Raw genomic sequence first — 26,892 nt, forward strand, 5'->3', positions numbered from 1 at the left:
ATATTTCCAAAGATAACATAACCCAAAGTTACCAGATTAACTCCTCCAATAGAGCCTACAATCTTTTAAACTAGATGCTGGTTAATCTCCCTCTTGAAAGAAACAGTAAAGTAACTGGAAAACATCACTGCAAAATATTTGTAAAGTAATGTCTACTCATTGCAGAAGGCAAATTATAGTCCTAAATCCTGATACTGTCAATAAGTGCTGGCTTAGTAATGATTTGCACTGGGCTTTTCTCTGTATCTTAAAATCACATGTTTAGATTTGGGGAGTCAGTTAACAAGTATTTAGGGAGAATTTACTGTGTAGAAAACTGTGACCCAAGTTAAATAAAGAAATGAATTCAGGTAAGTGCCATAAGTTGGTTTTCCCATTTCTGAAGCTACAAATGTTAATATCCAATATTCTCCATAGATGTAAGGTTGCCCATGGCAAATACACTGACATGACTGCTCCTGAAAGGAGTCTATGCCATGTAACGACTAGGGGCACAGCCTTTGGGATCCGAGGTGATCTGGATTTCAGTAACTTCTCTACCACCTACCAGTTTTATGACTTTGGGCAAGTCATTTAATCCAGTATGTGTCAGTCCCCTCATGGGGATGACAATAATATCTACCTTGAAGGATTGTTATTGCATTTGGATGAAATGGACATAAGTGCTTTGTATCCAATAAATAGTAGCTTTTTTTTTTTTTTTTAAACAGAGACATTGATTTTCCTGTCCAAGCATGGACTGAGACTCTTTTTCCAGAGGCACAGTCATTGAACTGACTCACTGAACTGACTCCTTCTCTGCTCCTGAATGGAGTGCCTGAAGCTATCTATTAAGATTAGTTTCCCACTGCCCTTCTAAAGACCTTTAAAGAAGCCTACACAACCTCCTTCTGCCAAGACCTTTCAAAATTCAAGCTGTTTCTAATATTTAACCCAAATCTTCTCTTACTGATCAAGCCGGCTTCCTCTTCTGCCCTGTCTAGACATAGAAAAGGGTAATAAACTCTCAGATGAAGGAGTCCACAAACATTTACTCAATACTCTCTGTGACACCCTATGTGAGACCAAGGAAATAGGTTTAGATTTATTTCATATTGTGGGGAAGTGTGATAAATAGAAAACAGTTAAAAATACAGAGGCAGGGACTTCCCTAGTGGTCCCTTGGCTAAGACTCCGTGCTCCCAATGCAGGTGACTGAGTTCGATTCCCAGGCAGGGAACTAGATCCCACATGCCACAACTAAGAGTTCAGAAGCAGCAACTAAGACCCAGAGCAGCCAAATAAATAAATATGAAAAAAAAAAAAAAAAAGATCCGGGGGCAAAACTCTGTAGAAAACCCATCTCAAATTAGGTAGAAAGATTGTACCAATCTAATTTCGTTTGCTCTTTCAGATGCAAGCACAGCTTGATAGAAAAAAATTTGTTGCTGCCGTTGTTGTTTACTCCCTAAGTCACATCCGACTTTTTGCAACCCCGTGGACTGTAGACCGACAGGCTTCTCTGTCCTTGGGATTTCCCAGGCAAGAATACTGGAGTGGGTTGCCATTTTCTTCTCCAGGAGATCTTCCCGACACAGGGATCAAACCTGAGTCTCCTGCATTGGCAGGAGGATGCTTTACTGCTGAGCCAACAGGGAAGCCCTAACAGAGAAAGTACCTGAAACACAAATGCATATGCCCACAAATGCCTGGGTGAAAAAAGAAAACTCTCAAAGCAAAATATTGTTAGGCACAAGCATTTGTTGTACTTGGGGACAGAGGCTGCTGGGATAAATAGCATGATTTTGAGCGGATAGGATATTTTTGGATGAAAATGTTATGGAAAGTGATACATATTCTACTGGAGGAAAAGAGGATCAGCAAGAAGTATGAATAGCCTTTGAAGCAGTGGCATCTTTTTAAAGGGAGCTTCAGCCTCTCAGCTCTGGGCAAATGCTTTCCAGGTGGAGAAAGGAAGACAAGGGGTAGGGTGGGGGGGCGGGTGGAGCTGGCCAGAGAGACCTCAATGCTGGCAGCTTAACCTGAAAAGAGAAGCAGGCACAAGAGAGAAGCCAAGAGAAAAGAATTAAGTCCTTTCTAGAAGGTAGGAATATTATAGAGATTCTTTTCTTTCTCCTCTTTTCTTGCCTCCAACCCTCTTCTACTCAGAAATCTTTTTAGGTGTGCTTTTATCCTGAATTTTAAAGTTACAGAACAAAGTCTTTATGCTAAAAATTTTGGCCGATGGGCTCTGACCTGGTCTGACAGAGAAGGCTGCCATTTAAAAATATTTTTGTAATAAAAATAAATGAAAAAAAATATTTTTGTTTCCTTCAGCTGTCTCCAGACTGTGAATAATGAACATTAGACCTTGAAAAGTCAGCTTAGAAACATATTGTCTATGCTTCCTTTGTGTAAACATGGTCAGAGGAAGAAAATTTTAAGTCATTTAAACTTATGTTTGGTGACTTCTAAGCTCTGTAATTATCTTTTTTTTTTTGTAATTATTTTAACATGCTTTTGGTGTCTAGTAAGTTCCTTGTATATATATTGTAGGTACAAAAATATTTTTGTTGAATGTGTTAATGAATAGCAAAAATATCCGCAATTGCTGGGTAACATTTTAAATTTCTTAAATCTATACTAAACATAATAAACCAGACATATAGACACAAATGAATGTGTCTGGTAGCACATTCCCAAAATTAATTGGGAAATAGAATGTTGTATAATAGAAAACTAGTAAGCTTCATTAATCAAATTTTTCACGACCACCATAAACTCTGCTAGTTTTAGCCAGAAAAATACAAAAAACCCTAGCAATTTAAAAACATTAAATTACATATGGCAAAAACCACTACAATATTGTAAAGTAATTAGCCTCCAACTAATAAAAATAAATGAAAAAAAAACATTAAATTAGTACATTAATTTACTTCTGTGTGGTCCTGTTATAGAATTTTTTGAAATGTAGATGTAGTTTTAAAATAAATGGCAAAATGAATGCAGTAGTCCCATAATGCATGCCTCATACACCTACCTCTTCTTTTAAAAAAAATTGCAAGGAGGGGAAAATCTTCAGGGAACCACTAAGAATACATGAATGATCATGCTAGCTAAATTCTTACTTATCCAGAAAGTTACATGGTGGTGGTCAGTGGTTTAGTTGCTAAGTCATGTCCAACTATTGAGACCTCCATGGATTGTAACCAGCCAGGTTCCCCTGTCCATTAGATTTCCCAGGCAAGAACACTGGAGTAGGCTGCCATTTCCTTCTCCAGGGCATCTTCCTGACCCAGGGATTGACCCACATCTCCTGTAATAAGGGCTTCTCAGGTGGTGTTAGTGTTAAAGAACCTGCCAGCCCATGTAGGAGATGTAAGAGATTTGAGTTTGATCCCTGGGTGGGGAAGATCCCCTGGAGAAGGAAATGACAACCCACTCCAGTATTCTTGCCTGGAGAATCCCATGGACAGAGGACCCTGGGTGCTCTACAGTGCATAGGATCACACAGAGTCGGACACGACTGAGCACCTAGCACACACACTCCTGTGTTTCAGCTGGTCTTCTGCATGGCAGGCAGATTCTTTACCTCTGAGGCATCAGAGAATCTGACATCAGAGATCTGACCAGAAAATTGCATTTGTTTTTTTTTTTTGTTTTTCAGGATAATGAGATCCTGTAGATCCAGGCCCAATGACTTATCTGAACCTGTAAAGCCTCTGAAACCTGTTCTATCTCAGGTTTGGACCTGGACCTGGAGAAGATCCTGACAACATTGTTTTTACCAAAAAGAATACTATTCACTACCAATGCAGTTTCAAATCTTTTTTCCCTCTAAGAAAATATAATCTCATAAAGTATAACCCAATGACAAAGAACAAAGATATCAGCTTCAGATGAACCTATATTCATGTATCAGTTATTCCAGTGAGTGACAACAGTTACTGTTCCTCCCCTAGTCTCAGCTTCTAGAGCTACAAAATGGGAAGAATAGTGATAAGGAATGAGTAAACAGACAAAGTGGGTGATTAAATAGCTAATCCCACTGGGGGAGTAAAAGGTACAGGAGACTCCTGTAAGTTTATGATAACTCAAGGAGGCAGACTTGCTTAACAACAAAACCAAGCAGGCTTGTTTAGCAACAACATCATGTAACAAGAGCAAGAGACATGCCCCCAAACAATAAAACAATGCTAGAGGTGAGGCCCAGTGAGGTCAATAAGTTAATGATTCCCAGAATTTAGATAGGCTTGGGTGTATATAAGGAACAGTAGAAATTGCTTAAATTCAAATAAAAATATATATTCATATATGTATATACACATAGGAAAAAGAGAGAGAAAGGGCCAGGCAAGTAATATAAGTAAGTAGAGCAGACTAGAGGTAAGAAATAATTGGCTCTCCTAGTTTTTTCTTTTTCTACATTTTTTAGAGGCATGGATACCACAGAAATACGTTTTTTTCTTATTTCTACCACTTGCTCCATGGAAGAAAAGCTACAACAAACCTAGACAGCATATTAAAAAACACAGACATCACTTTGCTGACAAAGGTCTGTATAGTCAAAGCTTTGGTTTTTCAGTAGTCACGTACAGATGTGAGAGTTGGACCATAAATAAGACTTGAGTGCTAAAGAATTGATGCTTTTGGACTGTGTTGCTGGAGAAGACTCTTGAGGGAATTTCAAGAAAAACTGTGCAGCTAAAGTGGAGTCAGAAAGTACGGGAGACGAGTTCACAGAGGTGAGCAGGCCACCCGACAAAGTTGAAATTTAGCCTAAGGAAAATAAGAAGGCATTAGAGAGCTTTAAGCATGGAGGTGATGGGCAAAGATTTATGTTTGTCAGAGATGCCTCTGGTTTCTGAGAAGAGAATCGACTGCAGGGGGAAAGAGTAGAACCTGTCACTGGGGGCTATTGCTGAGCCTGCAAGAGATGGCTGGGGTTTGGGGAAGGTGGTTGTGGGCAAAGTGGTTGCTGTTGTTCAGTTGCTTAGTCATGTCTGACTCTTTGAGACCCCATGGACTGCAGTACACCAGGCTTCCCTGTCCATCACCATCTCCTGGAGCTTGTTCAAACTCATGTCCATTGAGTCAGTGATGCCATCCAAACATCTCATCCTCTGTTGTCCCCTTCTTCTCCTGCCTTCAGTCTTTCCCAGGATCAGGGTCTTTTCTAATGAGTCAGACCTTCCCATCAGGTGGCCAAAGTATTGGAGCTTCAGTTTCAGCATCAGTCCTTCCAATGATTATTCAGGACTGATTTCCTTTAGGACTGACTGCTTTGATTTCCTTGCAGTCCAAGGGACTCTCAAGAGTCTTCTCCAGCACCACAGTTCAAAAGCATTAGTTCTTCAGTGCTCAGCCTTCTTTATGGTCCAACTCTCACATCCATACATGACTACTGGAAAAACCACACCTTTGACTAGACTGACCTTTGTCAGCAATACGCTCTCTAGTTTGGTCATAGCTTTTCTCCCAAGGAGTAAATGTCTTTTAGTTTCATGGGTGCAGTCACCATCTGCAGTGATTTTGGAGCCCAAAAAAATAAAGTCTCTCACTGTTTCCACTGTTTCCCCATCTATTTCCCATGAAGTCCCATCATGGGACCAGATGCCATGATCTTAGTTTTTTGAATGCTGAGTTTTAAGCCAACTTTTTCACTCTCCTCTTTCACTTTCATCAAGAGGTTCTTTAGTTCGCCTTCACCTTCTGCCATAAGGGTGGTGTCATCTGCATATCTCAGGTTATTGATATTTCTCCCGGCAATCTTGATACCAGCTTGTGCTTCATCCAGCCCAACATTTCTCATGATGTACTCTGCATGTGAGTTAAATGAGCAGGGTGACAATATACAGCCTTGATGTACTCCTTTCCCGATTTGGAACCAGTCCGTTGTTCCATGTCCAGTTCTACCTGTTGTTTCTTGACCTGTATACAGGTTTTTCTGGAGGCAAGTAGGGTGGTCTGGCATTCCCATCGCTTTAAGAATTTTCCACAGTTCGTTGTCATCCACACAGTCGAAGGCTTGTAGTCAATGAGGCAGAAGTAGATGTTTTGGGCAAGGTCAGGAAATTTCAAATATCTTTCAAATGTAGATTTCACAGGATTCACTGATGGACTGACCACGGAGGGAGGATTTGCCTTCTAGGCCTAGTCAACTGAGTGAATGGCGGTACCATTTCTTGAGATGGGGAAGACCCACTGAAGAGTGGGATTTTAAAAGCTGGTTATGTAGGGATGTCCCTGGTGGTCCAGTAGTTAAGATTTCACCCTCTAAAGCAGAGGGTGCAGGTTTGATCCCTGGTCAGGGAACTTGGGCTTCCCTTGTAGCTAAATCAGTAAAGAATCTGCCTGCAATACAGGAGACCAGGTTCAATCCCTGGGTTAGGAAGATCCCCTGGAGAAGGGAATGGCAACCCACTCCAGTATTCTTGCCTGGAGAATTCCATTGACAGAGGAGCCTGGCGGGCTACAGCCCACGGGGTTGCCAAAGTCAGACATGACTTAGCGACTAAAACACTACCACCAGGGAACGAAGATACCGCATGCCTCGTGGCCAAAAACCCAAAACGTAGAACAAAAACAATATTATAAAAGATTCAATAAAGACTTAAAATGGTCCATATTAAAAAATCTTTAAAGATTTTTATTCTATTCTGGTCATGCTAAGTTTGAGAGGCCTTTAGATATCCAAGCCAAGTAGACTTCTGGGAATTTGAAAATCAGAGGCTGGAGATATAAAATTTGGAGTTGTCAGCACAAAAGGGCCAAGCGTGATCTGCAGGGAGGAAGCATGGGTACAGAAAAAGGTCTGTGACTGAGTTTTCCACATTTTAGAGCATAGAAGAAGCAGAGTCAGCAAGGAGGGTAGAGGAAGAGAGGTACAACTGAAACCAGGAGACTTGAGTGTGGCGACCTGGAGGCTGAGCGGAGAATGTGTTTTCCGGGGAAGGCGTAAATGGTTATGTCATATGCTGTGGAGAAGTTGAGTTTGTGGATTGGATTTGACCTTGAAGATCACTACATTTGACCTTAATGAGAAAGGTCATTTGCAATCTGGAAAAGAACAATTTCCTTGCATGTGCGGAAGCAAAGGCCTAGTTGGGGCGGGTGACAGAGCAGATGATAAGTAAAGAAATTAGAAATAATGGGTCAAGTGTACTTACTTCCAACGTCTAGGAAGAACTGCTTATACATCATGTGTGTGCCTGCTCAGTTGCTGTTTTGTATGACTCTTTTGCAACCCCATGGACTGTAGCCCTCCAGGCTCCTCTTTCCATGAGATTTCCCAGGCAAGAACACTGGAGTGGGTTGCGATGCCTTCCTCTAGGGGATCTTCTCCACCCAGGGATCGAACCCCTGACTCCTGCGTCTCCTGCATTCACAGGCAGATTCTTCACTCCTGCACTACCTGGAAAGACGACATTCAAGCCCCTAAAAGTTTTATGCAGAACTCTGGATGTGTGTGGCAAGGTGTGTCCTCCAGCAAGAGAGGCCATATCTTTCTTCTGATATTTAAAAGAGTTTGTCACTGTAAACCTTCTTCCAGTTTACAGTAACTGATGCAAGCTGCCAGCCTTAGTTCTTGGGGCTAGGCTGGAAGAGTGTGGAACTCTCCCTAGGTGCTAGTTTCCTGTTCTGGTCAGTGGGGATGCCAGCAGTGAAAAGGAGAAGAAACGAAAAAGAAAAAATATAGTAGGCTTCCATTTTTCATCATTCAGTTCAGCTCAGTCGCTCAGTTGTGTCCGACTCTTTGCGAACCCATGAATCACAGCATGCCAGGCCTCCCTGTCCATCACCGACTCCCAGAGTTTACTCAAATCCATGTCCATCGAGGCGGTGATGCCATCCAGCCATCTCATCCTCTGTCGTCCCCTTCTCCTCCTGCCCCCAATCCCTCCAAGCATCAGGGTCTTTTCCAATGAGTCAACTCTTCGCATGAGGTGGCCAAAGTACTGGAGTTTCAGCTTCAGCATCAGTCCTTCCAATGAATACTCAGGACTGATCTCCTTTAGGATGGACTGGTTGGATCTCCTTGCAGTCCAAGGGACTCTCAAGAGTCTTCTCCAGCACCACAGTTCAAAAGCATCAATTTTTTGGCGCTCAGCTTTCTTCACCGTCCAACTCTCACATACATATATGACCACTGGAAAAACCATAGCCTTGACCAGACGGACCTTTGTTGGCAAAGTAATGTCTCTGCTTTTAATATGCTATCTAGGTTGGTCATAACTTTCCTTCCAAGGAGTAAGCATCTTTTAATTTCATGGCTGCAGTCACCATCTGCAGTGATTTTGGAGCCCCAAAAAACAAAGTGTGACACTGTTTCCACTGTCTCCCCATCTATTTCCCATGAAGTGTTGGAACCAGATGCCATGATCTTAGTTTTCTGAATGTTAAGCTTTAAGCCAACTTTTTCACTCTTCTCTTTCACTTTCATCAAGAGGCTTTTTAGTTCCTCTTCACTTTCTGCCATAATGGTGGTGTCATCTGCATATCTGAGGTTATTGATATTTCTCCCGGCAACCTTGATTCCAGCTTGTGCTTCTTCCAGCCCAGCGTTTCTCATGATGCACTCTGCATATTAGTTAAATAAGCAGGGTGACAATATACAGCCTTGACGTACTCCTTTTCCTACTGGGAACCAGTGTGTTGTTCCATGTCCAGTTCTAAGTGTTGCTTCCTGACCTGCATACAGGTTTCTCAAGAGGCAGGTCAAGTGGTCTAGTATTCCCATCTGTTTCAGAATTTTCCACAGTTTATTGTGATCCACACAGTCAAAGGCTTTGGAGTAGTCAATAAAGCAGAAAAAGATGTTTTTCTGGAACTCTCTTGCTTTTTCAGTGATCCAGCAGACGTTGGCAATTTGATCTCTGGTTCCTCTGCCTTTTCTAAAACCAGCTTTAACATCTGGAAGTTCACGGTTCATGTATTGCTGAAGCCTGGCTTCGAGAATTTTGAGCACTACTTTACTAGCGTGAGAGATGAGTGCAATTGTGCGGTAGTCTGAGCATTCTTTGGGATTGCCTTTCTTAGGGATTGGAATGAAAACTGATCTTTTCCAGTCCTGTGGCCACGCCTGAGTTTTCCAAATTTGCTGACATATTGAGTGTAGCACTTTCACAGCATCATCTTTCAGGATTTGAAATAGCTCAACTGGAATTCCATCACCTCCACTAGCTTTGTTCATGTGATGCTTTCCAAGGCCCACTTGACTTCACATTTCAGGATGTCTGGCTCTAGGTAAGTGATCACACCATTGTGATTATCCGGGTCATGAAGATCTTTTTTGTTTTCATCATTAGAGCCCTTTAAAACATTACCTTACAGAAGCAGCTCTCAGCTTTGATTTTTTTCTAGGCTAAAATAGCACCTCTGTGCGACCTCTGGTGGATGCTATAAAAAGTGCAGCACCCCAGGCGGTCTTCATTTTATAGGAAAAATATTCGAGAGGTCTTCCCTGGTAGCTCAGTCCGTAAAGAATCCACCTGCAAGGCAGGAAACCCCAGTTGGATTCCTGGGTCGGGAAGATCCGCTGGCAGAAGGGATAGGCTACCCATTCCAGCATTTGTGAGCTTCCCTTGTGGCTCAGCTGGTAAAGAATACACCCACAATGCGGGAGACCTGGGTTCAATACCTGGGTTGGGAAGATCCCCTGGGGAAGGAAAAGGCTACCCACTCCAGTATTCTGGCCTGGAAAATTCCATGGACTGTATAATCCATGCGGTTGCAAAGAGTTGGATACGACTGAGCCACTTTCACTTTCAATATTTGAGAAGATTGCCTAGAAAAATGAATTTTTATAAACCAAATGATTTTTCCTAATTATTCAGACTGACATAAATAAATTTATCCATTTATTTATAATTTATAAATAAATAATTTATTTATTATTTTATATAAATAAAATTTATTTAAATAAACAAATAAATAATAATAAATTTATTATTAAGAATCAACACACCATCCAAATAGTGTATAAATTAGCTTTTCTGTAATCTCTGAAATGAAGGGGACCCAAATACAATTGCATAGACTTAAAAATTCTTTTTTAATCACAAGGGAAACAGTATATGTAGATTGGGTTTCAGAGAAACAATTTAGTTGGTCATTCTGCATCCATCCATAGAGTTCAAACTCTAAGACTTTCAACTTTCCTTCAAGACACTGTATGAACAAAATTAGCCATTCCTTTGACCTCTCTTTCCATAAGAACAGGTGATACAAGAAGACCTTAAAAGGCGTTTCTATGCTGGTTTTAAAACGTGAAGTGGGGGGAAAAATTCTTAAAGGAAAAAAGACATTATTTAAAGCTGTAGTATCAATGTGGCATTGGTATTGAGATCAATAAATAGATCAACGGGACAGAACAGGGAGTGAAGAAATAGGAAAAACCCCATAAAGTGTGAAGCTATGTCATGGGGTCTGAAAAGATGTCCCTCTGGGCCCGCAGCCTCTGCTCTAGTTTGGGCCCCACTAGCTTGGGCTTCCCCGGTGGCCTGAGAGGTGAAGAACCCGCCTGCCAGCACAGGAGATCTGAGACATAGGCTCGATCCCTGTGTTGGGAAGATCCCCTGGAGGAGGAAATGACTACCCACTCCAGTATTCTTGCCTGGAGAATCCCACGGACAGAGGAGCCTGGCGGGCGGCAGTCCATGGGGTCGCCAAGAGCTGGACAGTTCTGAAGCGGCTTAGCACAGCACAGCCTGTTGTTCAACAGTTCTCCTCGGAAAGTGTCAAGTTCTCTAAGTTCAGGAGTCAGGTCTTACGTTGCTTTTGTATCTTCAAGCAACTGCTGGTATCCAAGAGGGTTTCAATTAAAGCATGAAATATGCACCTGCTAATCACCGAGGAGGAGCTATAAAAATAAGGAGCTTCAGCAGTCTCAAAACAATGTCTATAAGGGATTCTTTAGAGTATGCACGTGTGTGTGCCCAGTTGCTTTAGTCATATCCGACTCTGTGCGACCCTAGCCTGCCAGGCTCCTCTGTCAATGGGACTCTCCAGGTCAAGAATACTGCCGTGGGTTGCCATGCCCTCCTCCAGGGAATCTTCCTGACCCAGGGATCAAACCCACATCTCCTGCATGGGTAGGCATATTCTTTATCGCTGAGCTGCCAGGAAGTCCTCTTTAGAGCATATCTTTTTTCAAATGAACCATCAGTGTGAGCTATCAAAGCCCAGACCATGTAACCCATATACTATGTGTATGTGAGATAAAATCCTGGGATGAATTGACCTATTTAAATGACTTAGATTCTTCTGGGTCAGTGATTTGCAAAGTGGGGTCTCTGGACCAGCATCATCAACTTGGGACTTGGTAGAAATGCAAATTCTTGGGCTTCCACCCCAGACTTTCTAAGCCAGTTATTCTATAGATGGGGCTCAGCTATCTGCTTTTAACAGGTAATTCCTAGATAATTCTGATGCAGTCAATACTTTGAGAATCACTGTTATTGGTATTACTTATTTGATAAAGATTGAAGATATTATTGTGCTTTCCAGACACTTGGAAAAAATTCTACTTATCATTAAGTAGAAATAAACCCACCAAAAATGTGGGACAGCAATGTAAATGCAACAGTTTATTTGGACAAAGGCAAAATAATTATAAAATTAGCCAAGAACCTCCAAGGGGGCTGTTTTTCTTTTAATACTCATGGTTTTGCAATAAATAAAATAATCACTGCCACCAAACAGGCAATTTTATATCCATTTTGCAAACATACTTCATTTGTCACTGAGATTACCTGCAGGTGGATGTTTAATGTGGCATTCATCTCTTTTAATATAAAGTTCTTCTTCGAGTACTTCCTTAATTCTCTTATGTGGTTCACAATATAAAAACTTCTTCCCTGTAAAGGCATTAACAAAATTGTTTGCTTATCATAAATTCTGCCCAACCTTCTAGTCATTATTTACATAAATAACTATTTTTTAAAGAGACAAATCCTTCCATACAAATAGCAGGTGTTTCATCCTGCAGACTCTATTTTGGAAAGATCCCTTCCAGTGTAACTTATAGCATTGTGGGGGACCGGGGTGGGGGGATGAACTTTATATTTTGCGGTTAAGTTTCAGACAACTTATTTTAAGTATTATGAAATAATATATGAAGTTTTCTTCATTAGCTTGAAGAAAACTTTCATTTATTCGATAAATTCTTATTAAAGACATACTCTGTGCCAGGCATTTGGGGCAGAGGACACAGCAGTGAGTAATAAAGATACATGGTGGCTCAGTTGATAAAGAATCTGCCTGCAATGCAGGAGACCTGGGTTCGATCCCTGGGTTGGGAAGATCCCCTGGATAAGGGAAAGGCTACCCACTCCAGTATTCTGGCCTGGAGAATTCCATAGACTGTATAGTCCACGAGGTCACAAAGAGTGGACATGACTGAGCAACTTTCACTTTCATGCATAGAGCCTACAATCCAGATACATAATATAGAACAGTCTAGCAGTATTTCATCACCTTTTTAAAATAAACCTGAATTGTAGTGGAGTGTCACTAATGGACATGTGACCTTTTCTTGTCCTCCAAACCTGGCCCCACAAGACCTCACTGCTATAGTTGAGGATGGACTATTTTTTCTAAATCTCTTTAGTTACATTTCTTCTGCTCAGTCCAGGGAGTGATCTGAGTCCATCTGTCTCTCTCTATACTCTCCTGTCAGCCCTTCTCTCTCTTGCTCTCTAAACTCCAGTCACGTGGACTTTCTGTCCATCACCACACATTGTCTCTTTTGTGCATTCTAGTTTCTCTGCCCGAACTGTCTTTCTCATAATTATTTTTGCCTGGGTAACTTCTACCTGAATGTCAGGTCTAGGCTGAAATGTCAGTTCTTTAAGGAAATTGTCCTTGGCTCCACAATCTTGAAATGTTCCTGGTTACTTTTTCTCATAGTATTCTCCTCTTTTCTTTCATTTGATTTATTGCAATGTGTATGCAGCCTCATTTACTTTATATACAATTTTATTTGTGTAACGATTAGGACCGTATGTCTCCCTTGCCAGGATATATACCATAAGAGCGGAGGTGTTGTCTGCTCAGTTCATCAGAGTCCTAGAACAGAGTGTGACATAATAATAGATGCTCAACAGGATTTCCCTGCTGGTCCAGTGTTTAAGAACCTGCCTGCCAATGCAGAGGACACGGGGTTTGACCCCTGGTCAGGAAACTAGATCCCACATACCTCGGGGCAGCTAAGCTTGTGCACCCCACCTGCTGAGCCTAGAGCCTGTGAACCACAACGACTGAAGCCTGTGCTCCCCAGAGCCTGTGCTCCTCAATGAGGGACGCCACGGCAGTGAGAAGCCGGCACCCTAGAGAGTACCTCCGCTTGCCACAACTAGAGATTGCCGGTGTGAAGCTACAAAGACCCAGCATAGCCAGAAATAAATAAACACAGACTTAAAAAAATAAGAGATGCTCAACAAGTGTGTGTTCAAGTGGCACTGAAGCATAGTCCAATCAGGTGGAGTGCAGGTTCCTCTATGTGTGTGTCTGCCCACGCAGCCCTGTGAACGGCAGGCAGCTAGTAGGTTCCAGCCCTAGTGCTTCAAAGCTCCATCCAGGGAGCCACGGAGACTCTCAATGACCAATGCAAAGATACGGCAGGTGTCATCTTTTCCAGACTAACTGATAAAGAACAAATTTGACCTGTGTGCAGACTGGCCCAAATGGGGCAAAAGACCCACTGCTTCTTGCTGTGGGTCTGGGTCATTCCTGGTTGTGAGACCCAAACACACCCTCAGACGTGAACAAGGAAGAGTGAGATACTCTCTGGGTCTGGTCTTGTTTTCCCCCAGATTCAGTCATATGAATGAGAGATGAATGTGGGTCAGCATTACTCAAGTTTAACTCTGGTTTCAAACTCAGTCAAATCATGATCTTCAGGCAGAAAAGGGTTTAACAAATTTGGCTAAGAGGAAAAGTCTATAATAGCTCAGTAGAAAGGAAGAGATCACGTGCTGTAATTTCAAGTCTCTTGACAAATTCCAGCCCTTCTCTCACAAGAATTCACAGGAGAAATCATCAAAGGTTTTGAGGAACTATGAAAAATGATAGACTTGTAAAGAGCTGTGTGTGTGTGTGTGTGTGTGTGTGTGTGTTTGTGTGTGTGCGCACGCATGCACACTCAGTCATGTCCAACTCTTTGGGAGCCCATGCATTGTAGCCCGCCAGGTTCCTCTGTCCTTGGGATTTTCCAGGCAAGAATACTAGAGTGGGTTGCCATTTCCTACTGGGGAATCTTCCTGGACCAAGGATTGAACCCATGTCTCCTGCATTGGCAGGTGGATTCTTTACCATTGTGCCACCTGGGAAGCTCATAAGGAGCTAGTATGGGCAAATGTTCCTTGCTCCAAGAAAGACAAAGAAAGGAAGGAAGCAAACAAGCTGGCTATTAACAATTGCTACGATTTATTGAATGCTTCCATGCCCTAGGCATCTTATGCATACTACCTTTCTTCTTGACAATCAGCCTATGGGAAGGTAAAATTATTCCTACTTTATGGATGAGGGGCTTCCCTTGTGGCTCAGCTGGTAAAGAATCCACCTGCAATGAAGGAGACCTGGGTTCAATCCCTGGGTTGGGAAGATCCCCTGAAGAAGGGTAAAGTTACCCACTCCAGTATTCTGACCTAGAGAATTCCATGGACTATAGTCAATGGAGTTGCAAAGGTTGGACACGACTGAACAACTTTCACTTTCACTTATGGATGAGAAGGTAAGTTTCAAAAGTCTTAAAACTAGTCATAAAAATGAAAAGAAATTGATGCTTTCAAACTGTTGTGCTGGAAAAACCTTTTGAGAGTCCTTTGGACAGCAAGGAGATCAAACCAGTCAATCCTAAAGGAAATAAACCCTGAATATTCATTGAAAGGACTGATGCTAAAGCTGAAGCTCCTACCCTTTGGCCACCTGATGTGAACAGTCAATTCTTTGGAAAAGACCCTGATTCTGGGAAAGATTGAAGGCAGGAGAATGGGACAACAGAGGAGGAGATGGTTGGATGGCATCACTGACTTAATGGACATGAGTTTGAGCAAACTTCGGGAGATAGTGAAAGACAGGGAAGCCTGGGATGCTAGCAGTCCATGGGATCACAAAGAGACAGACACGATTTAGCGACTGAACAACATAGCTGACCCTCTCAAACCAAGTTACTAAACTGACTAGATTAGGGAGATGTTGCAGCCATAGTATAGTATTTGCATTTCAGCAAGACTTTTGATAAACTGCATTCATATAGGAGGCAGAGTGCCCACGCCAAAGATGCTACTTGACAGATCAGGGATTTCCAGAGACTCTACTTGGAACTGTGGGGTTCACCATTTAATTAGTTAATCTGAATATAGGAACTTCCAGCAAATTCACCAAATGTGAGAATGACACAAACTTGGTGAATGGTTTATGTGCTGAATGGCAACCTCAGGACTCAAAGGGCCTTCCATACTTGGAATGAAATGTTCACATCCATAGGATGGTATTGATGGGGATAAATATAATGACCTGCATTTAGGACCAAACAGAGGGACTGCAGAAGTACGGGACAGAAAAGGCCTGGGTCAAATGTTTTCAGTTGGACAGAGGGAAAAAGAGAAACTAAGGATGTCATAGATTGCACTTGTCATGTGCTAGTAATCTAATGTGTCTGCCAAAACAGCTATGGTAAATTTATATAGATTCACTTAATGGAAGCATAATGTTCAGATTAGGGGAGGTTATGGTCCGACCACACTACCCTAATCTAACGGTACCTAGAATACTGGATTCAGTGATTTAATAAAACGGAGAATGTTGGGATAGTTCAGCCATCATGGTGAGAGCACTAGAAATTATTTTAAAGGCATGAATAAAAAATAAAGGTAACAATAAAGGTAACACTGAGACAATAAAAGATTTGATGGGGCTCAAATAGCCACCATTATATAATCCAAAGATGTTTCAGTGGGAAAGGACCATATTTTATCTGTGTATATTTGGGAGCAGATGTGTGATTAGGGAATAGAAGCTGTACAGACACTGAGGACCTTTCCAAAAAATAGAGACTGAAGATTTCAAAAAAAAATTTTTGAAAATTAAATGGGTAGTTGTGCAGGTATGAATAATCTGTCTCTACTTCAGCTGAAGCCCTAAACAATGAGCTCAGGAAGCTTAGGCAGGCACTCTTCATATGTTCCCACCCTGACTCTGTGCCCCTGAGTGTTTGGATACCAGCCTTAACTCATTACTCATTTCCCAGCAACTGCCCAATGGCAGGCACACAATCAGCACTCAATACTTGTTCAATTGACAAGAAAATGGCTAATTCCACCTTTTACTCCTACAGCCAAAAAGAATAAAGAACCTTTAAATTCTAGCATCGCTTATGAGAAAATCTGCAGGTAGAATTTCAAGTCAGAGTAAGGAATTCCTTAAATATACTGAATACTTACATATACACTGAACTTAGTTGCTCTAAATAAGGTCTCTGCGTGCTGTTGACAAGAACGAGAATGAGGCATCATAATCAGGTATATTGTGACTGATGCTGAGGAAAGAGGCAGGCAACAGCAGTTCTGAGGCGCCTCCGGAGGTCCCGGGCTCCCAAGACGGGGTGTGTGGTCCCTGGGGGAGCAGAAGTCGCTGCTCCTCGTCTGGAGCCAGGCGGCTCTCTAGAGGGGCAATCAGCGAGGCTCTGCAGAAGGACTGGGAATCGCTCACCTTCTTCACACTATTATGTTCATCTTCATCATTCCTTAGCACCTACTGAAGACGTGTGGGTTACACGGGGCTGGGAAATATCTGTAAATTTATGGAACAAGATGGATGAGCGCTTCGACCAGGCGCGGACTCAAACTTTTCGACTATGTTGGTTGTGACTGTGAACCAGACCTGCTTTTTACTTCTTGGAAGGTTGTTTGTATGTTTGGAAGGGCAGGAGGAAACAACATGTTAGCATGTGGCCCATAATTGTAAGATTCTGAAAGGGTCAGGTAATCATAATTTAAGAACGGAGAATCCAAGAGATGGGAGTTTAATTGTTTGAAGGAGTTCTCCTGGCACTGGGTGATGGTGGGTTAGGTACGTCCTTCCGCTAGTCTAAGACTTCAATTTCCCGGTTTGAAAAATGAAGGAACTGACAAAAATGATACGCGTATTTCCATGCGTGTGTATATAATTTATGTATTTAAAAACTAGTTTCATATTTTATATGTAAAACAAATTTAAATATTTTACACATTTTATAATTAAAATATATTTTGTAATTTAATATTTTGAATACTATATGTATGTGTATTCACACGTGCACAATTTTTTTCAATACCTTCCAGGCCAATGCCACTACCCATTAAGTTGGAGGCTACCTGGGCTCAGATAACCTTTTATGAAGGAGGGCTTGGGGAAATGGGCCAGATGCCTTCGGCCCTTACCTTTGCCAAAACAGCAACTCCAACCCCTCCCTCCAAAACCTTTGCGGCTTCAGCTAGTCCGACCGCGGTCTCCCCCGTCCGCCTTTCGCGGCTTCTCCTCGCCCACGTCCCTCCCGCGGTGTCCACGGCTGGAAGGGAACTCACACTGCTTGCGGGACTCCTGGGTTCCGCCGCCGCCCGGCTCTCCGCGCGCCGCGCACCCCGGGCCTGCAGGCGGCCGGGGCTGCTCGCCGTCGCGGCCCGCCTCGGGCACCGTCACGGCTGCGGCCGCCTCCTCCCCCCTCATGCCGCCGGGGTCCTCGGGGCCGGCGGCCGGCTGGCCTTCTCCGCTCTGCCGCCGGCGGCCGCGAACGCGAGGCGTCTCCGGTTGCCATGGTGGCGGGATCCTCGCCGCGCCGAGCAGATCTAAGCTGGCGTCTCCTGTGTCCCGCGCGCCCAGGAAGACAGACGCTGGAGTCGGCGGGGAGCCGTGATTACTAACCCACCAAAGCAAAGGAATTTCTGTTAATTTCCCGTATGTTTGTCACAGCAATTTTGCAAGAGAGGCTTTACTATTGCCTGGTAGGGAAGCTGAGATTCGAAAATCTAAGAACATTGTCTGAAGTTAGGCAACCAGAAGTGGCACAAGCTGGAATCCGAATTCAGAAAAGTTTGGTCCCAGATCCAAAGAGTAGATAGCCACCTGGAACAGGTAAAAGCGGGACTGGACGCGTGAGTTGAGGTAAGGTCACTGGTTTCACGCAGTGATGATGTTTGTCGTGTCCCGGCTCCTTGCTACACACACAACATGATGGAATAAATCAATGTTAAGGACTCCTAACTTTTGGATTGTAAATTCTTGTTGTTAAACAACTCTTGTAGTGTCAAGCACTTTTGTATTCACAATCTATTTCAATCCATATAATAACTGATTTTACGGATGAAGTCAAACTCAAAGTTTAATTTAAATAGCAAATGGGAAACTTTAGGGTTTTTGGAGTATGAGGTTGCGTTTGTTTTTGCAGTTATTTAAAACAACGTTGTGGTGTTACTTTTATATGGGGTTGAATGCATGAGACAAGTGCTCAGGGCTGGTGCACTGGGAAGACCCAGAGGGATGGGATGGGAGGGAGGTGGGAGGGGGGATCAGGATGGGGAACACATGTAAATCCATGGCTGATTCATGTCAATGTATGGCAAAAACCACTACAATATTGTAAAGTAATTAGCCTCCAACTAATAAAAATAAATGAAAAAAATAAAAATAAAATTGTATATAAAAAAAAAGAAAGCTAAATGTGCAGAATTAAACAGTTCTACAAGGAATGTAGTCCAATGCAACTGCCTCCATTTTACCTCCATTTTACTCCACTTTTCACATCTTTGGGCTGATAATTTAGTATCTACAACACATAACCAAATGCTTACTTTGTCACTTTTTATATTTTTCAGTTCTAGGTATCATATCTTGATTTCCTAGTACAGGAGATGAGAATTTAGCTCTCTTCCATGCTTCCCACCTCACATGTACTTACTACACCTTCAGACTCTGAATATAGATTAACTGAAATTTTTTCTAGAGTTTTTTCATTACTATGGCTATGTAAACTCTAACTGTAGTCAAGTTTAACCACCACCTAATACCCTAGGGTCACTTTTTTCATTTGCATAGCCTTTTAATTACTTGGAGTTAATAGTTACCTGGGCTTCCCTAGTAGCTCAGACGTTAAAGCATCTGCCTGCAATGCAGGAGACCTGGGTTCGATCCTTGGGTTGGGAAGATCCCCTAGAGAAGGAAATGGCAACCCACTCCAGTATTCTTGCCTGGAGAATTTCACGGACAGACGAGCCTGGCAGGCTATAGTCCATGGGGTTGCAGAGAGTCGGACACGACTGAGCGACTAACACACACACACACACAATAGTTGCCTTGCTCTTTCTTTTTTTTTCACTTCTTTCTTTTTAATTGAAGTATAGTTAATTTACAGTGTTTTGATAGTTTCAAGGGTATAGCAAAGTGACTTGGTTAATGTATATGTGTATATGTAGTGTGTATATATATATACTACATATATTATTATATATGTACATATATATTGTTTTTCAGATTCTTTCCATTATAGATTATTGCAAGATCTACAGTATAGTTCCCTATGCTACACAGTAGGTCCTTGTTGTTTACCTATTTTATATACAGTAGTGTGCCTCTGTAATCCCAAACTCTTAATTTAGCTCCCCTCCATCCCCTTTGTTAACCATAAGTTTGTTTTCTATGTCTGTGAGTCTATTTCTGTTTCGTAAATAATTTCACTTGTATCATTTTTTTAGATTTCACATATAAGTGATGTATGATATTTATGTTTCTCCTTCTGACTTGCTTCACTTAATATGATAATCTCTAGGTGACTTGCTCTCTAATTTGTTAGATTTTTCATGTCCTTATCACTGATTAATTCCCAAACTCTCCTTGTGTAAATCTCTTAATATGTTTAAACACATGAAGAGTTGTATCAATTTCATCTTTTTGAAAAAGTCCCTTCCAGAGAGACCTGTGATCTGCTCCAGTCTGCACTGGTTGCTCTCCAGATCTGTGGGTGCACAGCTGCTGGTGTAAGGATTTCCCTTCACTATCATACCTCTCTCTTGCATTGAATCCCTGATTTGTGGAGCCCCTCTTCCTCACTTTCCTAGTTTACTTATTTATTTGGTGGAGCCTACCTCCAAGAGCTTTTTTTCAGGAATGGTATATGGGACATAAAATGTCCAGGGGTAGACATTGACCGTGTCCAGGGGTAGTCCAGGGGTAGAAGTGTCTTTATTCTTTACTAAAGTGAGGGTCTAGCTGGTTAAATAATCTAAATTGGAAATCATTTTTCTTCAGAGTATTAAAGTCGTTGCACCCATTGTCTTTTGGCATCTACTGTGGCCAATTGAGAATTCTACTATCATTCTATTCCTGACCCCTTGGATAAAGGCTGTCCTTTCTTTGAAACGTGGAGGATCTTCTCTTTGCACTCACTGTTCTGAAATTCATGATAATGCACCTTGATATAAGTAAATTTTCAACCATTTTTCTGGGAACTCATTTCAATCAATAAATTCACCACTTTTATTTTGGAGATGTTCTTGAGTTATTTGTAATCTCTATTTTCTCTGTTCCCTCAGGAATTCCTGTCATCTGTATATTATTAGTAGATCTTCTGATTTGTCCTCTAATTTTCTGGCCTATTTTTTTCTATTTTATATCTATTTTTGCACTATTTGCTAGGAGATAGCCTCAACATTATTTTCTAAACATTTTATTTTTCACTTCTGCTATCATGTTTCTATTGGTTTGCCCCAAAAGTTCTTAAAGACATGATTTTCATTTTTACCAAGAACGTTATTGAACAATGTATTCACCATTTTGTTTCACTACCTTCTGTCATTTTCCAGGCAACTTTATAATTCCATCTTCCCAGAACTTTTTATCTTTTTAAGCAAAGAACTGTCCCAGGTGCCCTTTACAGTCTTCCAGGGAATTAAAATTTCTTCCATTAAGAGAATTTTTTAAAGATCAAAATAAACAGACATATGAAGGTGTAATGTCTGGTGAATATGGAGGATGATTCAGAACTTCTCAAACTGTAACAGTTTTTGCCTGGTCATCAAAAAAAATGTGGTCTTCCATTATCCTGATAGAAGATTATGCATTTTATGTCGACTAATTCTGGGTGCTTCTTATTGAGTGGTGTTTTCAGTTGGTCTAATTGGGAGCAGTACTTGTTGGGATTAATCCCTTGCTTTTCTGGAAGGAGTTCCCTTCTGTATGCAACATCACCTTCTTTGGATGAAGAGCAGTGTTTGGCATGGTTGGTCGTGATTCATTTTACTTGTCCCATGATCTCTTCTGTTCCACATTATTGTACAATATCCATAGTATTCATTGCCCATCACAATTTGTTTTATAAATGAAACATTTTTGTTACATTTCAGTAGAGAATCACAAGAAAAAACACAGTCAAGGTTTTTTCACTTAACTTATGTGGAGCCCAAACATCAAAGCGATTAATGTAACCAAGTTGGTGCAAATGATTTTCAGCACTTGGTTTGCATATTTTGAGTATGTTGGCTATCTCCCTTGTGGTGTAACGGAGATTGTTCTCAATTAATGTCTCCATTTGATGGCTATCAATTTCAACAGGTCTACTGGAATGTGAAGCACCATCCAGCAAGAAATCTCCAGCACAAATCTTCACCAAGCACTTTTGACACATTTGATAAATCAGATGCGCCAAGCACTTTCTCAAAACACTGCACAAATCTTTATTTTGTGTTTCAGTTGTGTTTTCACCTTTATTGACATAATAAAGTATAATATGCTGAAAACGTTGCTTGTTTCTTCCATTCTTAATATTAAAATGGCTATACAAAAATTCACCACTTTTGATAAGATTTTTAAAAAATGCAAGCTAATATGATAGCTGTCACAATAGTCTAACAAAATTGTTTTGGATGAAGTTAAAGACAACTCAGTGCTACTAGAGGTCATCATACTGAAAAAACTAAACAAACTTTTTGGCCAACCCAAAAATTTCTCAGAACTCTTTTGTGCATATGTGTAACACCTTGCCCTTATATCATGGATGGAACATCTTATCTCTCTAAGGATATTAGTGATGTCATTCCAGTGTTACTTTTTCCTTGCATAACTGCTGCACCCCCCCAGTTAAGTGTTCTGGTCTGTTTTGTCTTCTGTCTTTGTAGCTGCAGGTGATCGTTGACCATCTTGCCCCACCTAGTAGGAGAGTGTGACTCTCTGCAGACAGGTGGACTTGTCGACTGGGGGTTTCACTGATGGGTGACCTGTTTGGGGGAAGCCCTCATGTCACTATTACGGTCTTATCTCTTGAACTTCTCTGATTCTTCATAGAGTGACTTGTCTTGTCCCCCTGCTGGAGAGTATCACTCTGGTGCCAGCACCCGAGGAAGTGAGGGGAGGAAAGAACTGAAGGCTCAACAAGAAGAATGTAAATATTCATGAACTTTCCGTTTCAGTGTAGTGGTCCTACCCTCAAGAGGGCTGTGTACCTCCCACCCCTGAAAGCCTGTTTGACTTCCTTCAGAGAATTACCCTCAGTCTTCTGCTAGGGTAGAGCTGGGGGTGTCATTCATCTGGCTGCCAGGAATGGGGGTTCTGGGGGGCTAACTGCTTTTATTATTGTGGTAAAATGTACATAACATAAAATTGACTATTTTTTTTTTTTACTATGTTTAAGTATATAGTTCAATGGCATTAAATACACTCACATTGTTATACATCCATTACCACTATCTATTTCCAGGCTTTTTTCATTATCCCAAACAGAAGCTGTATTCATTTAACAATAATTATCAGTTTCCCTCTCTCCCAGCCCTCTGGTAACCTCTTCTCTTTCAGTCTCTATGAATTTGACTACTTGGGCACTTTGTATAAATGGAATCATACAAAATTTTCCTTTTGTGTCTGGGTTATTTCATTCAACAAAATGTTTTTAAAGTTCATCCATGTTGTAGCATGTATCAGAATTGCATTCTTTAAAGTTGAAATAATATTCTGGTTTATGTACATATAAAATTGTGTATATTCATTCATCTGATGGACATCAGAGTTGCAAATAATGCTGCAAAAGTGTAAAAAGATCAGTTCGAGTTCCTACTTTCAGTTCTGTTGAGAATATACTTAGAAATGCAATTACTGGATCATATAGTAGTTTGATGTTTAACTTTTTGAGGAACCATCAAACTTTTTCAAGTCCCTACACCACTTTACATTCCCACCAGCAATGCACAAAGGCTCTAATTTTTCTATATCCTTGTGGATATTTGTTGGTTTCCTTTTTGAAAATTTAATAGCCAGCTATTCTGATGAACATGAAGTAGTATCTTTTTGTGATTTTGCTTTGCATTTTCCTAATGCCTATTGTTGTTGAGCATCTTTTCACGTACTTATAGGCTGTTTGTACATCTTCTTTGGAGAAATGTCTATTCAAGTATTTTATCCATTTTCAAACTGGGTTTTTTGTTGTTGAGTTTTAAGAGTTCTTTGTATATTCTGGATATCAATCCTTTATCAGACACATGATTTATAAATATTTTCTCCCATTTAATGAGTTGCCTTTTCACTTTGTTGATAGTGTCTTTTGATTTTAAAAATGCTTCAGTTTTGATGTAGTCTCATTTATCTCTATTTTTCCTTTAATGCCTATATTTTTGGTGACATATCCAAGATTTCATTGCCAAATCTAAAATCATAAAGATTTTTCTCATATGTGTTTTTCTAAAAGTTTTATAGTTTTAGCTTTTACATTTAAATATTTGATCATTTTGCGTTAATTTTTGTATTAACGTTATAGTATGATGGATGAGTCCAACTCATTCTGTTGCATGTGGACACCCGGTTTTCCCAGCACCATTTGTTGAAATGGCTATTATTTTCCTCCATTGAATTGTCTTGACATTGTTGTCAAAAGTATTCAAAGATCCATAATGTGAGGGTTTATTTCTGGACTCAAAATTCTGTTTCACTGATACATATATATATATATATGTATATATATATATATATTTATCATTATGCCATTACCACAAGGTCTTGTACTAGCTTTCTAGTACATTTTGAAATCAAAAAGGGTGAGGCCTCCAACTTTGTTTTTGTTCAAGATAGTTTTGGTGTTTCTGGGTCCTTTGCATTTCCATATGAATTTTAGGATCCGTTTGTCAATTTTTGTGAAGAAGTTAGCTGGAATTTTGACAGATTGCATTGAACCTATATGTCAATGTGGGAGTGAGTGAGTGAGTGAGTGAAGTCGCTCAGTCATGTCCGACTCTTTGCGACCCCATGGCCTGTAGCCCACCAGGCTCCTCCATCCATGGAATTTTCTAGGCAAGTGTTTTGGAGTGGGTTACAATGTGGGAGTATTGCCATCTTAATAAGAAAAAGTGTTTTGATCCAGGAAAATAGGATGAAGCTTTCCGTTTATTTAGTGCTTCTTTCATATCTTTCAACAATATTTTATAGTTCTCAGAGCAAAAGTTTTGCACTTCTTTTGTTAAGTTTATTCCAAAGTTTTTTTTTCAATGCTATTATAAATGAAATTGTTTTCTTAATTTAGTTTTCTTTGATACTATTGATACTAAAAATTACAATTTCTTTGGCTCATTGATACTATATAAAAATACAATTGATTTTGTATATTGATCTTGTATCTTGGAGCATTGCTGAAGTTCTAATAGTTTTTTTCCAGTGGATTCCTTATGATTTCTTATATGCAAAATCATATCATCTGCAAAGAAATACTTTTAATTCTTTTTCAATATGTCTTTCGATTTCTTTTCTTGCCTACTTGCCCTGGCTGGAATTTGCAGTACAATGTTTACTAGAAGTGGTGAGAGCAGACATCCGTGTCTTAATCTTAGCGTGAAAGCACTCAGTCTTTCACCACTAAGTATGATGATGTTAATGTTAAGTTTTGAGTTTTTGTAGATGTCCTTTATCAGGTTGAGGAACTTTCTTTCTATTGCTAGTTAGTCTGTTAAGTGTTTTTATCACAAAGGTTAGCTATAACTGTTTGCTTTGTTAATTTAGTGGTTGCATCTGTGTTTATGGCATACATCCTTAATTTTTCATGGGCTACTTTCAAGAGATATTATACTGCTTCAGGCATAATTTAAGAACCTTCCATTTCTCTCTTTCCAGTCATTATATAAATGTCAACATATATTTTACATTTAGATATGCTATAAACTGTAAAAATTGTTAATATTTTTGTTAAAATGGTCAATTATCTTTTAATTATACTTTAACATATTTAATATTTATGTTTTTATATTTAAATAATACTTATTTTCCAAATCTGTATTATAATATTTATTTGTAAAATTAATGTATGAGACGATTTAAACATTTTGACAATCACAAACAGTTGCAATTATATTCTTTATATGACTAATAGTTTTTTTAACCATCTTAACCATTTTAAAGTGTTGAGTATATTTACATTGCTGTGTAGCAAGATCTCTAGAATTTTTTCATCTTGTTAAAGAGAAACTCTATCCCTATGGAACACCAACTCCCTGTTTTTCCCTTCCCCCAGCCCCTGGTAACAACCATTCTATTTCTATGAATTTGAATATTTTAGATGTCTCATATGAGAATTTACTTAACAATCCTTTCATGCCTTCCTTTGTGTGTAAGACCAAGGTCACCCCTCCACATACCAGTTTACAAAGCCTGGCCCCACCCATTAGTCTGTGTGGTGCTACCAGCAACGTTCCTATTTCCTGAGGAAACAGGCTAGAGAGAGACAGAGCCCTCAGTTCGTTTAAATTCTCTAGGCCCCCATGCCGGAAAAGATTGAAGGCAGGAGAAGAAGGGCACAACAGTGGATGAGATGGTTGGCTGGCATCACCAGCTCGATGGACATGAGTCTGAGCAAGCTCCAGGAGCTGGTGAAGGGCAGGGAAGCCTAGGATGCAGCAGTCCATAGGGGTGCAGAGAGTTGGACATGACCGAGTAATTGAATTAATACTGATGAGTAGTTTGTCGGTGCCAAGTCGCTTCAGTTGTATCCAGCTGTTTGCGACCCTTTGGACTGTGGCCCACCAGGCCGTCCATGGGATTTTCCAGGCAAGAACACTGGAGTGGGTTGCCATGCCCCCCTCCAGGAAATCTTCCCGACCCAGGGATCGCACCCACCTCTCTTATGTATCCTGCATTGGCAGGTGGGTTCTTTACCAGTATCGCCACCTGGGAAGTTTGTCTGTTTGTGATTGACTTATTTTATTTAGCATAATGACCTCCAACTTAATTCCTGTTGTAGCATGTGTCAGGATTTCCTTCTTTTTTAAGGCTTGATAATATCATATTTTACATATACACTGCATTTCTGTATTCATTATCTATTTATTAATCATGGGCATTTGGATTGTGTCCATGTCTTAGCTATTGTGAATAAAGCTGTAATGAATGTGGGTAAGCAAATATCTTTTCAAGATACTTCTTTGAATTCTTAAGTGGAATTAATTGCTAAATCATATCGTAATTCTATTTTTAGTTTTTGAGGAACCATGTCAACATGGTTATACACATAGGAAATGCAAATGAATGTACACATAAACTATTAATACTAGAATTAAAATAGTTATTAAGATCATTGGACACATAGCCAATAAAGACAAATAAATTTCACTTTTATATATAGAAACAAAAATATAGAAAAATGGAACTATTTACAATAGCATAAAAAGTGAGAAAATACATGGGTGAATCTTTTTTTAAAAAAAGGAAAGAATACCAGAACACACTAAAACATTATCAAGAATAAATAATGAATATCTAAATACATGAAGGGATATATTACATTCAAGCATTGTGACACTTCATTATAATGTTATTAATTCCTCAAATTGATCTATAGTGTAAGCTCAGTCTAGCTCTTAGCAGGGTTGTTTTAAAATAGAAACTGACAAAGGGACTCTAAAATTGAAAAGC

General features: G+C 40.4%; 1 protein-coding gene across 1 annotated transcript in view; it reads right to left on the minus strand.

Annotated features, from left to right (window-relative positions):
- The window catches only part of C1H11orf97 (chromosome 1 C11orf97 homolog), a 30,583-nt gene extending 12,895 nt beyond the window's left edge, over nucleotides 1-17,688 (minus strand). The window contains exons 1-2 of the mRNA XM_061143998.1: nucleotides 17,547-17,688; nucleotides 11,733-11,837 (exon numbers count right to left, since the gene is read on the minus strand). Of these exons, the coding sequence (XP_060999981.1) occupies nucleotides 11,733-11,837; nucleotides 17,547-17,688 (247 nt within the window). The remainder of the gene's footprint in view (nucleotides 1-11,732; nucleotides 11,838-17,546) is intronic.
- Nucleotides 17,689-26,892: the final 9,204 nt, after the last annotated feature.

The sequence above is a fragment of the Dama dama genome, chromosome 1 (assembly GCF_033118175.1).
Source record: "Dama dama isolate Ldn47 chromosome 1, ASM3311817v1, whole genome shotgun sequence".
Taxonomy (NCBI): Eukaryota; Metazoa; Chordata; class Mammalia; order Artiodactyla; family Cervidae; genus Dama; species Dama dama.